Below are 17,263 nucleotides of genomic sequence, written 5' to 3'. Positions count from 1 at the left end.
AACTTTCATCTGGACTTGCCAGTGCGCCGTGAGTTGGGATTTGTGTACTAAACGCACGAACAAAAGGAGGTATTTGGACATAAATGATGGACTTCATCAAACATTTATTGTGGAACTGGGATTCCTGGGAGATGCTTTGGGCAGACTGCACCACCCTCTGGAGAGCCCTGCGGATGTAGGTGGTGCAGTTGCCATACCAGGATGCTCTCAATTGTGCATCTCTAAAAGTTTGATGGTTTTAGGTGCCAAGCCAAATTTCTTCAGCCTCCTGAGGTTGAAGAGGTGATGTTGTGCCTTCACCACACGTTGTGTGTGTGTGGACCATTTCAGTTTGTTAGTGATGTGTACGCCGAGGAACTTGAAGCTTTCCACTGCGGTCCCGTTGATGTGGATAGGGGAAAGTCCATGATGAGCTCCTCAGTTTTGTTGAAGTTGGGTGAGAGGTTATTTTCCTGGCACCACACTCCCAGGGCCCTCACCTCCTCCCTGTAGGCGGTCTTGCCATTGTTGTTAAATCAGGCCTACTACTGTTGTGTCGCCTGCAAACTTGATTGAGTTGGAGGCGTAGGTCAACAGGGAGTACAGGAGGGGGCTGAGCACGCATCCTTGTGGGGCCCCAATGTTGAGGATCAGCGAAGTGGTGATGTTGTTTCCTAACTTCACCACCTGGGGGCGGCCCTTCAAGAAGTCCAGGACTCAGTTGCAAGGGGCGGGGTTGGGACCCAGGGCCTCAAGCTTAATGATGAGTTTGGAGGGTACTATGGTGTTGAATGCTGAGCTATGGTCAAGTAACGGCATTCTTACATAGGTATTCCTCATGTCCAGATGGGACAGGGCAGTGTGCATTGCGATGGCATCGTCTGTGGATCTATTGGGGCGGTAAGCAAATTGAAGTGGGTCTAGGGAGTCAAGTAAGGTAGAGTTGATATGATCCTTGACTAGTCTCTCAAAGCACGTCACAATGACAGAAGTGAGTGCTACGGGGCGATAACTAAATGACTAAGTTACCTTTGCTTTCTTGGGTAAAGGAACAATGGTGGACATCTTGAAGCATCTGGGGACAACAGACTGGGATAGGGAGAGATTAAATATGTCCGTAAAACACTCCACTCCTGCACATGCTCTGAGGACTCGGCTAAGGATTAACACATTTAAAATGTCTTACTCATGTCGGCCACGGAGAAGGAGAGCCCACAGTCATTAGCAGCGGGTGGCTTTGTGTTATCCTCAAAGTGGGTGACGGTGTTTAAGCTTGTCCGGAAGAAAGACTGTGTCCTCACGTAGCTGGTCCCCCCCACGTAGCTGTGGTCGAGTGTTTTAGCAGCGCGAGTACTACAGTCAATGTGTTGATAGAACTTCGGTAATGTTTTCCTCAAATTTGCTTTGTTAAAATCCCTTGCTACAATAAATGCAGCCTCAGGATATGTGGTTTCCAGTTTGCATAAAGTCCAGTGAAGTTCTTTGAGGGCTGTCATGGTATTGGTTTGAGGAGGAATATACATGGCTGCGACTACAACCGAAGAGAAATTCTCTTGGGAGGTAATACGGTTGGCATTTGATTGTGGTATTCTAGGTCGGGTGGACAAAATAACTTGAGTTCCTGTATGTTATCACACCATGAATAGTTAATCATGAAACATACACACCCGCCCTCCTCCTTCCCTGAGATATTTATTCCTGTCTGTGCAATGAACGGATAACCCAACTGGCTGAACGGACTCAGACAGTATATCCCCGAGAGAGCCATGTTTCTGTGAAACAGAGTATGTTTACAATCCCCTGATGTCTCTCTGGAAGGAAATCCTCGCCCTGAGCTCGTCAACTTTATTATCCAGAGACTGAACATTAGCGAGTAATATACTCGGAAGCGGTGGGTGGTGTGCGCGCCTCCTAAATCAGACAAAGTCCACTCCAAGTACCTCTTTCCCACAGGCAGTGTTTTGGAACAGCCTCTGGAATCAGTTCAGTTGCCCTGGAGGGTACGAGCAAAGGATCTGATTTGGGAAAGTAGTATTACTGGTCGTAATGCTGGTGAGTTACCGTCGCACTGATATCCGAAAGTTATTCCCGGCTGTATGTAATAACAAAAAAAAATCCTGGGCTAATAATAATAATAACACATGAAAACAAAATACTGCAAAGTTTCCTAAGAGCTAAAAGTACAGCAGCACTGTCCGTCAGTTTCATTAGGTCTCTGATGAATCTGGGTTTGGCGGATGCCAGGAGAAAGCTACCTGCCCAAATGCATAGTGCCAACTGTATAGTTCTTGAAGGAGGTATAATGGTCTGGGGCAGTTTTTCATGGTTCGGGTTTGGCCCCTTAGCTCCAGTGAAGGGAAATCTTAACGCTACGGCATACAATGACATGCTAGACGATTCTGTGCTTCCAACTTTGAGAAAACAGTTCAGGGAAGGCCCTTTCCTGTTTCAGCTTAACAATGCCCCTGTGCACAAAGCAAAGTCCATACAGAAATGGTTTGTCAAGATCGGTGTGGAAGAACTTGACTGGCCTGCACAGAGTCCTGTCCTCAACCCCATCGAACACCTTTGGGATGAATTGGAACACTAGGCCTGGCTCGCAATCAATCGCCCAACATCAGTGCCCGACCTCACAAATGATCGTGGCTGAAAGAAAGCAAGTCCCGACAGCAATGTTCCAACATCTAGTTGAAAGCCTTACCAGAAGAGTAGAGACTGTTATAGCAGCAAAGGTGGGGCTAACTTCATAGTAATGCCCATGATTTAGGAGATGAGATGATTGACAAGCACAAGTCCATATAGTTTTGGCCATGTTGTGTGTGTTCTAAACATCAAATCGCAATACATATTGTATCAGCACCTAAGTATAGTGATATTGTATTGTGAGGTACCCATCCATTCCCAGCCCTATCTACAATGTGATGACACTATGTTGCTCCTTGCTGAACCAAGAAAGGTGTTGTAGCAAAGGAGACTTCTGCTTCAGCAACACATGCAGTTAGGAGAAGAGAAAATGTGCACCTTAAAATTGATTATTTGAATTATTATTTTTCCATTCTAAAAATGGTACAACGATGCCCATTTGGCTGACCTTATCAGTCATCCAAAATTCAATGACAGTCACAGCCCTAGTTTTAATAGGTGCTCCCGAGAGTGTCTACGTGCTACTAATCTGCACACGGCAAAGGGTTGGATCAGCCCCAGATTAACAGCATTATAGTGACTGTGTAGCAAGGTGACAGGCTGCTGGAGAACTAGGCTGGTGGTCCAAGACCAGAGGGGATAGACAGGGCTGGTGAGAAACAAAAATGTAGACAGTCTGGACAGGGCTAATGGTGAGTAGTGCTACTGAGAGACGGAGGCAGGCAGACTGGACAGGGCAGCCCAAGAACACACCATCAGGAAGACAAAAAACACAACACAGCAATGGTTTACAGAGAGAGTGGTTAGAATATAAACACCAATGGTCATTCTAGTTTATGATGAGTGCAACAACAAGCTACAGCCTCTCTCCATACAAAGACTGGAAACAGCTGTCCAAAAACGAAGTAACCAGTCAAATCACTTAACTGGAAAAATACTTTGTAAAAATCTGTCCGCCCCACAAAAACAGGTTTAGAACAAACTAGTTCTACTCTCTTACAGCACAAGTGTTGGGGGTTGCTTGAAGTGGTCCGTCCAGTTAGTCATAGTGGCGTTACTCCAGGAAGGTATTAAAAAGCTAATTATGTCCTGTGGAGTTTCCAGACCCTGTGGGGATTGGTGCCAGCTTGGTGGAAAGCCTAAGTAGCTGATGTAAATACCCAGAATCAGTCCTGTCAGGTGTCAAGAGGAAGGGGCTCGGGTGGGACTGGAGCGGTGTGTTACCAGCCTACTACAGCAAGGCAAATCCTTCTACAACACCAGACAGAATGTCTCTTTTGCTCAAGCACACACAAGCACACTTCCTCTAACCCCTTTTAATCTTGTGTTCAACACATACTGTAGGATTAGGCGACCCTCATTTGTATGGCTGCGTGTGTCACGACCAGCTACATGAGCGGTATTACATTGTCAAGATTACACAGGCGGAGCTGTTGAGATTGAACTATGACACCATAGATGCAAGAGATCCTCCTTGTGACCCAATTCTTACAGATTGGTCACTTGAATACGACAGGATTCAGATTCTGCCAAACCAAATACCAAGGACTTACAGACTGAGGGGTTGCATCATTGTACTATTCTCTATTAATTTCTCTGTAGCACAGTCATTTTACTACTCATCCCTTTAGAATGTCTGTTTGAAAATTGTCATGTAACTATAGTGACTTCACCCACTGACTCACCAATGACCTCATCAATGAGTGTGTGTATAGCCAGACTGTGTGTATTGCCAGAGCATGTGACTCAATGTCTGTATTCATGTGCTGACCATGTGTTATCTGAAGCCTTTGAATGAATGGCCATCTGATCCCAGCCCTACAACAACTTTCAAGCTAAACAAAGTCAGGGGTGCTACCATGGTCCCTGGTATACAGAGCACATATTCAAGCCTCTCATAACAGGCCCAGCTGTTTGACTGCAAAGCACTTAAATTAGCACATTGTCCGGAAGCTGTTCAATTATTGATTGTATGCTCAGAAACCAGACAATAAATGGCCTTTAGAGACAAAATGCAATAAAAAATTTAAAAAAGACACAGGATTCCTCTTGAAATAGTTGCTGGACTTCCAAGTGACATCTGAGGAAGAGTTATGAAAATGCACCATAACTAGAGGTCGACCGATTAATTAGGGCCGATTTCAAGTTATCATAACAATCGGTAATCGTCATTTTAGGACACCGATTATGTCCGATTACATTGCACTCCACGAGGAGACTGCGTGGCAGGCTGACTATCTGTTGTGCGAGTGCTGCAAGGAGCCAAGGTAAGGTGCTAGCTAGCATTAAACTTATCTTATAAAAAACAACCAAACTACACATGGTTGATGATATTACTAGTTTATCTAGCTTGTCCTGCGTTGCATATAATCGATGCGGTGCCTGTTAATTTATAATTAAATCACAGCCTACTTCGCCAAACAGGCGATTTAACAAGCACATTCCCGAAAAAAGCACTGTCGTTGCACCTATGTGTACCTAACCATAAACATCAATGCCTTTCTTAAAATCAATACACAAGTATATATTTAGTTAATTAATAGTTAATATTAATAGTTAGTTAATATTGCCTGCTAACATGAATTTCTTTTAACTACAGAAATTGTGTCACTTCTCTTGCGTTCTGTGCAAGCAGGGTCAGGGTATATGCAGCAGTTTGGGCCGCCTGGCTCGTTGCGAACTGTGTGAAGACCATTTCTTACTAGCAAAGACCGTAAATAATTTGCCAGAATTGTACATGTTTATGACATAACATTGAAGGTTGTGCAATGTAACAGCAATATTTAGACTTAGGAATGCCACCCGGTTCCGTATTTCACTGAAAAATAAACATTTTGTTTCCGGATATGACCATATTAATGACCTACGGCTCGTATTTCTGTGTTATTATAATATAATTAAGTCTATGATTTGATAAAGCAGTCTGAGCGGTGGTAGGCAGCAGCAGGCTCGTAAGCATTCATTCAAACAGCACTTTCCTGCATTTGCCAGCAGCTCTTCGCTGTGTTTCAAGCATTGCGCAGTTTATGACTTCAAGCCTATCTACTCCCGAGATTAGGCTGGCTATACTAAAGTACCTATTTGAACATCCAATAGTCAAAGGTATATGAAATACAAATGGTAGAGAGAGAAATAGTGCTATAATAACTACAACCTAAAACTTCTTACCTGGGAATATTGAAGACTCATGTTAAAAGGAACCACCAGCTTTCATATGTTCTGAGCATGGAACTTAAACGTTAGCTTTCTTACATGGCACATATTGCACTTTTACTTTCTTCTCCAATAATTTGTTTTTGCATTATTTAAACCAAATTGAACATGTTTCATAATTTATTTGAGACTAAATTGATTTTATTGATGTATTAAGTTAAAATAAGTGTTCAAATCAGTATTGTTGTAATTGTCATTACTACAAATATATATATTTTTTTTAATCGCTTTTTTTGGTCTTCCAATAATTAGTATCGGTATCGGCGTTGAAAAATCATAATTGGTCGACTTCTAACCATAACAGTTTGTTTTGAAGAAGTCTTACAATACATCCTTGATTCATTTCTGGTTGGCTCACAAATCGCTAACTATCCACCTTCGCTTTCACCATAGCAGTAAAAACAAACAAATGAATGCATTAAAACATTTGGCAAGGAGGTAGATCCTTGGCACCGGTGAGGTCTTACTACTTAGCAACCACACATATATCTTATGATGCAACTTAAACGGCAGAATAAACAAGATGGTAGGTTAAACAAGCTTTTTAGCTAACTTGACTGGATATGCAGCCACGGGAGATAACGTTAGCTGGATATTACTAGCTAGATCATATGATCATGGTCACAATTTGGTGAGTTCGAAGCTGGAAAAATGTCTGACCCGAAGCTAGTAATTTAAGTTTTACCAGTCTCTCTCAACTCACCAAATATGGAAACGTAGCTAGTTGGTAACTAACATTAACGTTACCTAAATAACGTTAGATGGCAATTTTACAGTTCCTGTCCAACTAGTTTTAGCTGCCTTTCTAATTTGGTGATTCAATCTGTGGTTGACAGCGCTACTAGCCAACTAACTATCCACTCTGCTTGCAATTATGGGGTGCTGGTAGCTAGCTACAGTAACGTTAGCTCATTAATTAACAAGGCGGTTGCTGTCAGGCATCGCTAACATTAGCTATCTAACGTAGCTCAGGGTTTCCCTAACTCGGTCCTGAGGGCGCGTTTGGGGTTTTGCCCTACCACTACACAGCTGATTAAATTAATCAAAGCTTGATGATGAGTTGGCTATTTGAATCAGCTGTCTAGCGCTACGGCAACAAAAAAAAAATTACACCATGACCGAGTTTTGGAAACCCTGATCTAGCGAACATTAGCTACACTAAAGACATTATCGATGCTGGATTGATTGTATAACGTTATTCGCTACAAACGGTCACCTGCTAATAACGATAGCGAACTGATTACCACGACAACAACAAAAAATATTCTAGCAGTGGAATTAAGCATTTGTACGAGTCGTGGAGATTTAGCTCCCTAACCTAGTGTAACATCGCTGCTAGCTAACGTTACCTACAATACGTGGATCCCAGAATCAGGGCGATTCCTCTCATCCACGTTAGACAGGGTAGTTAAGCTAGCGTTCGTCGCTAACCACGGTCAATACCAATCGATCCAAATCTCAGTTCAGACACGAGTACATTATAAAATATTTACGCTTACTTTGATAAAAGCGAGACAATAAATCCGTATTTTCTGTTCATTCATTCGAGGTTGTTTTAATAGACAGAGGCATTAGCTACTGTGCTATTTCTAACTGTTCACACAACGTTCCTTGAAGAAAGGAATCAAAAGGGACACGCCCTTGACGTAAGGGATTGGAGTCCACCTTTTGCAGACTGGCACACACTACAACGCCATTGGATGTCGATGGTCATCAATCTCACCATAGACGAATAGGATTGGTTTAAATCTCCAGTCAACAAAGGACGTCACGTTTCCCCGCCTTTTTAGTCCACGACAACGGGTTTCTTAACGGCCATTGGATAATATCTGTCTCTGTTTTTTGTGTCTACTATTTCCCCGGCTTGGTCGTGTACGTTCCCGCCTCTATATTTACGTTTAGGATTTATTCAGAGCAGTTATTGGTCATGGCTAGAAGGGATTTAGCTTTGTCAAATTAACGTCACAAATTGAATTGTTTTGCATTTTAGTTAACCCTAAGCATTTTTCCTAACCATGTATCCAACCTGCTACGGTAATTCTCATAACCTGCTGCGTAAAGTATCTTAACCTGCTACAAAAAGTCTAATCTGATTTGACAAAACCTGGATCCCTTCTAGCCATGACCGCAGTGATTTGCAAGTAAAACGTTCCTCAGCAGATATCAAAAGAAATCAGTGCTTGTAAGAAAAGACAAACGCGCAAAAGACAAACGCGCAAGGTATGTTCGATGGAAGGGAACATGTTACTTCGATTGGCTGAAAACTATGATATTGCAAGATAATTGTTGTCAAATTATACATGTATTTGAATGAACTACAGGTCTAATGTTCAGATTGACACTTTTGAATATTCATAATGGTCTACAAAAAAATGGAATGGCAGCAATAGTCTAACATTTCAATTATGGGGTGCCCTGCCCTTGTAAAACATTTTGATCAGTAGGCCCACAAACACTTTGTTTCAGCATGATTCAGGAACAGAGCACTTTGCAGCCCTGGCTAGACCAACTCCATTGCCCCTGCTCGAAACCCACCACAGTCTTCCCTAAGGCAACTTAATCTGGGCAAGGGCTGCTTTTGTGCTGCAAACAGACTGCATCATATGACACAGTGATTCCCATGCTGATCAGACTCTGCCGGGGCTCCTCTAACCTTTTAAACCACCGCCTGTAATCGCTGACTGCATGCATGGCATTTTCATAGGCCTTGATGTGGTAACTGACAACAGCTGAGCCACAGAAGTGAATCTGATGCAAAAATGAAAACAGTGATTGATGGGGGGAAACAATTATGTGTTTTTATTAATACTCTACCTATGATTGTCATGCTTTGGGCTTTTTGTTTTTGATGCATCAAAAAACATTTTGATATGTTTGTATGTTCACAGACTCCAGTAGTGGACAGACCCCTATCTGAGACCACCCACATCTGTGAACTGGCTTGACATTTGAGAAGTTTTGTTCTCATGCATGGAAAACATCCGTAGCAGCGCCAGTGCATGTGTGTGTGAGAAACAGGTGTGCAAACTCACCATGATGTATCGCCAGACAGCATATCCCCCTGCTCACTGTTGTGTAATGGGTATGGATGAGTTAGCTGGCACCAGTCCAGTCTTGCCGCATCACCTCCCTCTACAATGTCTACTTTCACACTTGGCTGATAGGCCATTCAGTGCCACCAGCCAGAGACCAAATCTGTCGTGTGTGTGTGTGTGTGTGTGCGCGCGCGCCCGCCCGTGCCACTGAGTTCATACCCCTTACAGCGGAATAAGTACAGTCCCTCACGCCCTTCATATACATTTTCCCTGCTGGATTTGAAAATACATGTGGGAATCTTACATCATAGTCCTTATCTTAGGGATACTAAATGATTCATGAATCGTGCTAAAAAAGGATGATAAGGCCCTTTTCAAACAAAACTATTATGCCTACAGTAAAGGCATAAAACCTTTGTCTGTCCAATCCCCAGTGCCCAGCCCACGCCCATCCTGAACAGTACAGTATACTCACTGGTGCTGGAGATATGGGTGCAGCCGGTGGTGGGTGGAGGTGAATCGGAGTCCACTGAGGCGGTGTCCTCATCCTGGGAGCAGCCAGCCTGGATGGCCCGCAGGTAGCTGTGGCTGCGGGAGCGGAAGTACGTCGGTGTGGGCAGGTCCAGAGCCTCCACCGCCTGGGACTCCGCCTCGCAGTACAGCGAGCGCCCACAGCCCTGCCCACACACCTGAAAGGACACGTGCAGGTTGACAAGTTGGGGGCGGGGACTTAGGCGACCACTAGATCTCCGCCGCCTGTGAGGCGAAAGCAGTGCCAGTCTCGGGTGGCGGGGCATGCTGCTGGAGTAAGGTGGTGGTGTATGGTCAGAGAGTGTGAAGGATCCTGTTCGTCTCAGCTCACGAGAGCCCAATCAAAAGGACTGTTAGATTTACCAAAGAAACTCATGCACTGATAATGAACATTTTTACTATCTCTAGAGGAAAATGGGTACAGGAGTTATCATGCACGTTCAAGATTTTACTTAATGAAATCAATTGATCAAAAAGTAAATCTGCAGTGACCTTGTTGAAAACATCTCATTATTTAAATATTCTGTTTGAGCTTTGCGTCCCCTGATAATCAGTATATTCACTGTACTGTATCTAATGTGAAATACCACACGGAATGTTTAATCAGTGATGATAAGCCAGCAGCGTCAGATTTCACTTAACTCCTCATGCCAGGAGCTAATACAATCACTGCCACTGAGGCACCAGCAGCCTCCCACTACAAGCTGTTCACTCTCTCCACATCATAGTCGTAGTGGTAGGGGTGGTGTCTAGTTTTGCTCAGTTCAGCGGTGCTAATGATCTACAAGACGTTTATTGGTGTAGGACATTTCCAGTCTCTGGCGTTGACAACATGACATGTTCACATAACAACAGATTCATCAGCAGGAATATATCATAGTACATATATGTAGCCCAGGGCCAGGGATAGGTTGAACAGGGACAAGGTATTGTAGAGACAGACCAGCTGAGTCAACTTCACCAGTCCGTCCTGGGATAAAGGCTTGTTTCAGTTCAAACAGTGCCAGAGTGGAGAAGGAGGAACACTGATAGCTTATTTACACCCCAGTCTTCTATGCCAGGCTCCTGTGATGTTCAAAGTTTTAATGATGTTGGTAGCAGGTGGAGTCTCTATTTGTTCATCCTGCTTTTCATTGCCGTGTGAGAGGAGGAGGCTGGTGCCAGAGTTGGCACATGGTCATCATTGTGTCCCCCAAGAAAGAAAGAGGATGTAACATGGATGCTCAGTATTCAAAATCCATTCTGAAACTTCATGTAAATCAAATGATGAAACTTCACGCCATTCCATGATTCTTACAATAAGAGCCTATTCCTTGGTTGCTGCTTATCCGTTATTTGATCTGTTTGAATCTTGCAATACTTTTTTATCATGGTTTTAGATTATTACCATCTTGAAACCATCTTTCCGGTCTATAATGTTAGCATGTAAACTGATAATGTCTGTACTTCTTTGTATACCCAGTGAAAATACTTGAAGGAAAAGGCATCGATGTGTTACAACCTTTCCTATATTTGATTTTATGCGCATTTACCTCCATGTACAACAATGCAGATCCTTTGAAGCCTGTTCTCCTGCTATGACAGCCATCATAATCCATCAGATATCAATCCTGATAAACGTTGCAGTTCATTCAGAAAATACTTGTTTTTGTCCCAAAACAGATTTTACTGTCATCTCCCAAATTCAATTACTGAAATATGATAATAAAAAAAGCTTCCTGAGAGGTAAAGAGGGCAATTCCATTGTTGTCATCTGTAATATTATGCCATTTTAACTCCATGAGCAAAAGTGGCTCCGGATGTTCCATCTGAAAGGAGTCTGCTGGTTTTGATAAAAACAGAATGTTCTCAGGATTAGAAGGAGGCGCATGTCCCAGTCTTAACTTCTGAAAATTACTTTCAAGCATCATTCCTGTTCTTGTCTCTTCTGGCTTACTGGATGTTTAACCAATCAGCGTCTCACACATAATCTGAAATGTTCTATCCCTGCCTGCAGTCATAGAAATAGAGGATTCGGCTGTCAACATCCCACTCATTTCTGGTTGTTGTTTCAGGCTTGAGGCTTGTCTTTGCACTGTCTGAGGGCATTCTTTATGAATAATTAATTTAATACAGTTGTACTTTTATTAGTTAATTATGCCTACATGTATCTGTCAAACTGTTATGATGTGTTTGTTGTATGGGGGTACTATTCCTACACACACTGACAGGCCTGTTTGAGACCCTGATAAAGAGTGTAATGAGTGAATAGGGAGAGTGGATTTACAGTACATACCTGACCACTGCTCATCATGGCCCTGCCCAGGGTAGCATAACCTTGGTGGTAGTCTCTGCGATCGTCCCAGTGCCGCATGGCCATCGGGGGCTCACACGGGCTCACCAGGCAGTCCAGGTTGTCCAGGCTCCGATTGGTGGAGAGTTCTCTCAGGGAGGGGAGACAACTACAGGGGTAGAGGGGAGAATTAGTTTCTGACAGAACCCCTCAACCATAAGGAATTTTCCTGGATGAAGGGGTGGGGAGGATACGGGACATCTTGGGTTGATGAGAACCGCATCCATTTTCAGCGGATGCTTTGAACTTCCCCAAATTTCTTGTGATTTTGTGAGATCAAATACCAGCGAGATGAGAGGATAGCAGAGCGGAGAATAGTTGGGTATCAAAATGACAGCACAGAGGACACATTGAGTCGTCAGTAAACATCAAAACAAAAGGGAGAGAATTTGAGTTATTCTTTTGCTTTGTAATCATCAATGGAATTTGCTGAGACAGAGAGGTTGTTTCCTTTGTTCTGAGTTGCCTGACGAGGAGGCACCTGTTAGTGGGAATGTGTGTGCCGGCGCGGAGGGTGGGGGTGGAAAGGGTTTGTATGGGAGATCAGTGGTTTATGATGAGAGACGTGACAGGAGTGGCTGTGGCTGGGATACTAACACACCACTCAGAGCAATTGGTAATATATGGGGTTTGGGCAGGGGAACAGGACAAAGCACTGGGTTGGTTAGAGAAGTGGCAGCAGAGGTGGGCATGTGTGAGTGGAGGGCCGTGCTGCCTCCCTCCCTAGGACACTGACCTGGCCAAATGCTGCATTGAGCATGCACTCTGTAGTGGAGACCATAATATCCCATTATCCTCCAGCATGGGTGCATAGCCGCGAGGCCTGCCGGTGCGAGCGGTGGGGAACATGACAAAACATTTCACATTTTTGAACTTAAATGGAAACGTTTGGTTACCTGTTGTTGGTAGGTGATTTCCTTTTTCTATAATTGAACAGCCCATAAGAACATGTTACACTGATATAGTTGTATCTAGTCATGAACAGGAGTCTGCTGCAGCCTGCAGGTTTTACCCTGCATACATTATGTAGTAAATGTTCAACGTCAGTGTCAGGATGCTGCCCTCTGCTGTCCATTTGTGGTGTCCACTTTCATTTCATTCTGTTTTATTAGATTCACTCTCAGAGCAGACAGGTTTCCATGCAGGGTGTGTGTAGCTACTCCTCTGTATAAGAATAAGTTCCCCCAGACATCCCATGTTATCTGTTCTGTCATGACATAGATTGCTAAGGAAAATTAACTCCTCTTCAGAAACATACAGTATTAACTACAGTATGATCTACATGCATATTTCCTCTTGTATCTAGCTCTCTCACTTGTGTGGTGGTGGAGGCTGATGCTCGCTCAGGGACTGATGGGTGGCCTTCAGGTAGCTCTGGCGGCGGGCGGCTGTTTTGGGCGAGGGTTTAGGACTTCCCTCTGAGTCCTCGCTGTCCTGGTCCACGTCCCCCATGGCCTTGACGTAGCTGCCGCTACGCATCCTTCGGCAGGGGATCTCAAGGCCCCTGGGTCGGCCCCGGCCCCCCAGCGTAGCACTCCAGTCCCCCAGTGGAACCTACAGACAGTATGGGGCCACACACCATCCCACTGTGACTCACTGAGCCACCACACCTTCATCTCTACTTTATCATCTCCACTTTAACTAGTTTAAAGACCCAGTGCAGTCAAAAACGTGATTTTTCTGTGGTTTATATATATTTATACACTATGAAATAATAATGTGATATTCTGAAAATTATGATAATGCCCTTTTAGTGAAATGTCTGTTTTGGTGGGATGGAGTTTTGGCTAGTAAGGCATTTAATTGTTACCCAGAAATAGTTTGATATTGAGATAAAAATGGCTGCATTGGACCTTTAATGCGACAGACCTTGAATGTGTCATTTCATTTCATTTGAATGAATTGTGTGGGTATTTGTAATGAATTTGAATAATGGGATTATAGACCGTAAATGTCACGATGCTGCTGAAGTAGTTAAAAGGGATTCAAATGAATTAGGTTTTTAAAACAAATATCCTAATTTCTCAGATTTAGTGGCTGCGGCTGCTAGTGCCTAATGTGAATAATACTCACTGGGCCTCCTACCTGGAGGTACTGACAGGTCAGGTCCTGGTGACACGACTTGGATTTGAGCAGCGTCCTGTTGACAGTGGCTGAACCCTTCTGGAGCACCTGCCTGGCCTGGCTGAGGGTCAGTGTGGACCAGGAGCCTCGCTTCACCAGGGTGCTCTCCCTGCCTCCTCCTCCCACCAGCTCCTCTCCCCTAGTCCCTGTCATTGCTTGCGGGCAGGCCAGGTACTTGAGGTCGCTGCTGCTCTTGGAGGCCTTGAGTGTGTGGGCAGAGATGGTGTTGTAGCCATGTGGGAGGTGCCTGGGAGGAGCCTGGCTGTCAGACACCGCCCTGCCCAGCGTCATCATGCTAAGTGGGTTACGGTAGCCCACGGCGATAGTGCCAACTTTGGTGGTTGTGTCACTATCCAGGGCATCGTCTGAGCTCCAAAGCCCCAGTGCATTTTGCCTGCTAGGTCGCTGCTTCAGCATCTCAGTCTTAGCACTGTCTTTACTCTTACTCCTGCAGGTCTGCCTGGTCCCCTCCTCACCTCCCCCTGTAGTGTTGTTCATGTTGCCCTTGACCACCGAGCCCTCCAGCGACTGGGACTTGTTGAATAGCTTCTGAACAGAGTGCATGATGTGGCGGATCCGTCCGGGACTCTCGCTGCGCTGCTTGGCCACCCTGCCCCGGTGGAACTGGAGGGTACTGAAGCCATCCCTCTGCAGGGGCAGGTGCTTCTCCAGCTGGTCTAGTAGGTTAGATGGCAGCCGGTTCATCTTGGCCGCTGCCGCAGAAGAGATGGTAGCTGATCCACTTGTGATCATGGGAGCCCCGCTGAGACCCAGGCCCATGCCCATTGACATGGAGGTGGACAGGGTGCCCACCCGGCTGCCACCAGGCCTACCTCCGCCCCCGGCAGTGACCATGCAGCCCTGGGAGTAGTCGGACTGTTCCGGTTGGGAGGTGACATGGAGTCGGGGGAAAGTGCTGCTGTTGGACATCTGGTTCAGGGGCAGTAGGCACTCCGGAGGCAGGGGTTGGGGGTTGGAGGCCTGGTAGTGGTGGAGTTGGTGGTGGTCCAAGGTGCCGTAGTGGTTCATGGTGGGGCTCAGGAGGAAGGGACCATGGGGGTCAGAGGTCAAGGGGTACAGGGGCTTCTGGGGGCCCCCCGATGGCTCACAGGAGTCCGACAGGTGACGGCTGCGATTGGCACCTAACCCTTTCATGGTGGCCACAGTGCAGGTCTGCTGCTGCTCTTAGAACATGTCTCCAGCTGGGGCGCGTCTACAGCCCTGGAGGGCTCATCCTGGAACAGAGGGGAATAGGATATCTATTAGAATATACAGTATAAGAAAGAGGAATTGATTGTTACAGTATGAATACGACTCATAGTACGACTTAGTATGAGTGTGACTCATACATTACACTTCCCCTCTGCTGTGATGATGCTGGAGTCGAGCAGTAAAGAACAACCTTAAGTGTTTATAGTACGAGGCTCTACAAATCCACTTAAGCTCATAAACACATTAGAGTTGGAGCTCATTAAGCTCTTTTAAGTACTGTAGTGGAGCACTAACTTAAGAGACATAATGAGAGCTTGGGACTATAAGGTTCTGTCTGCAAAAATATGATTCAGAGATAATTGGCTTTAAAGTTCAGTAACATTTCAACTAACTATCTACTAACCCTAACCCTAAACTTAACCCTTACCCGAACCCTAACCCTTACTCTAACGTTAACCCTTACACTAACTCTTATTCTAAACCTTACCCTAACCTTAACCATAACCTTAGCAAGCAGTTGCTTATCAACAGTTAGTCAGTTGCTTATCAGCAGATACTTTGTTGATAGTATGACCATCTGTAGACAATCTGGACTATCCAAATATAGTAGGACCTAAAGTTCCAAACCCTCATTGGTTTGAATTGTGTCAGCAATTTTTTTAAATATTGTTTTCTTTTGAACTTAACAACTTGAATTGGGGTATTTAGAGAACTATATAGGTAGAGAACATTGAACAGAACAAGACTATGTCAATAATTACATTTTGACAAAAACGCAGATAGAACCTTATAGAACCTTATAAGCTCTTAATATGTGTCACACAGCACTTCTTCAGCCATGTTTTTGATAAAGCTAGACCAAAATGTGCTGTAAAACACAGAGGAGTTGCCCTCTGCCAGCAGATTTTTTGATCTTCTCCGAGACACTGGCCCACACACATCACCATGTCCACACGGTTCTCCAACTAACCAGCAGGTGGAGCTACAGAACAAACCAACAACATGCAGGATGGGGTAGGCCAGGGATTAGAAAACATCAGTGCGTCCCAACTGAGCTCAGGACAGAGAATTTCTAAGTACATACCGGTATATGCTCTGCTCATAAAAATTATATGACTATCTTTATATGCGGACTACATCAAGTGGGAAATTCTAATTTACCATCTGTACTTAACGGTCACTGCCTATTTTCTTATGGCTTTGATCCCGCTAACGGGATCGATATGACAATAGCCAGTGAAAGTGCAGGGCGCCAAATTCAAAACAACATAAATCTCGTAATTAAAATTCCTCAAACATGGAAGTATTTTACACCATTTTAAAGATAAAGTTGTTGTTAATCCCACCACAGTGTCCGATTTCAAAAACGCTTTATGACGAAAGCACACCGAACGATTATGTTAGGTCTGCACCTAGTCACAGAAAAACACAGCCATTTTTCCAGCCAAAGAGAGGAGCCACAAAAAGCAGAAATAGAGATAAAATGAATCACTAACCTTTGATGATCTTCATCAGATGACACTCATAGGACATCATGTTACACAATACATGTATGTTTTGTTCAATATAGTTCATATTTATATCCAAAAATCTCAGTTTACATTGGCGCGTTACGTTCAGTAATGTTTTGCTTCCAAAACATCCAGTGATTTTGTAGAGAGCCACATCAATTTACAGAAATACTCATAATAAACATTGATAAAAGATACAACTGTTATGCATGGAACTTTAGATAAACTTCTCCTTAATGCAACTGCGGTGTCAAATTTCAAAAAAGCTTTACCGAAAAAGCACACCATGCAATAATCTGAGTACTGCGCTTAGACAACAAAACAAGCCATACAGATATCCACCATGTTGTGGAGTCAACAAAGTCAGAAATAGCATTATAAATATTCACTTACCTTTGCATTCACTTACCTGGGAGTTCATCAGAATGCACTCCCAGGAATCCCAGTTCCACAATAAATGTTTGATTTGTTCGATAAAGTCCATCATTTATGTTTGTGCGTTTAGTACACAATCCAAAATCATGACGCACAGGCAAGTCCAGGCGAAAGTTCAGAAGAAAAGTCATATTACTGATCGTAGAAACATGTCAAACGAAGTATAGAATCAATCTTTAGGATGTTTTTATCATAAATCTTCAATAATGTTCCAACCAGAGATTTCCTTTGTCTGTAGAAATGCAATG

At 44.1% G+C, this 17,263-nt stretch overlaps 1 protein-coding gene across 1 annotated transcript in view; it reads right to left on the bottom strand.

Moving 5' to 3' along the window:
• The window catches only part of LOC115132621 (disks large-associated protein 4-like), a 31,810-nt gene extending 16,751 nt beyond the window's left edge, over nucleotides 1-15,059 (bottom strand). The window contains exons 1-5 of the mRNA XM_065020775.1: nucleotides 13,807-15,059; nucleotides 13,049-13,287; nucleotides 12,470-12,556; nucleotides 11,677-11,842; nucleotides 9,346-9,559 (exon numbers count right to left, since the gene is read on the bottom strand). Of these exons, the coding sequence (XP_064876847.1) occupies nucleotides 9,346-9,559; nucleotides 11,677-11,842; nucleotides 12,470-12,556; nucleotides 13,049-13,287; nucleotides 13,807-15,012 (1,912 nt within the window). The 5' untranslated portion in view covers nucleotides 15,013-15,059. The remainder of the gene's footprint in view (nucleotides 1-9,345; nucleotides 9,560-11,676; nucleotides 11,843-12,469; nucleotides 12,557-13,048; nucleotides 13,288-13,806) is intronic.
• Between the last annotated feature and the right edge of the window lie 2,204 nt (nucleotides 15,060-17,263).

Source organism: Oncorhynchus nerka, linkage group LG7 (genome assembly GCF_034236695.1).
Source record: "Oncorhynchus nerka isolate Pitt River linkage group LG7, Oner_Uvic_2.0, whole genome shotgun sequence".
Classification (NCBI taxonomy): domain Eukaryota; kingdom Metazoa; phylum Chordata; class Actinopteri; order Salmoniformes; family Salmonidae; genus Oncorhynchus; species Oncorhynchus nerka.
The sequence above is the reverse complement of the archived record's forward strand: the minus strand, read 5'-3'. Positions and strand labels throughout refer to the sequence as shown.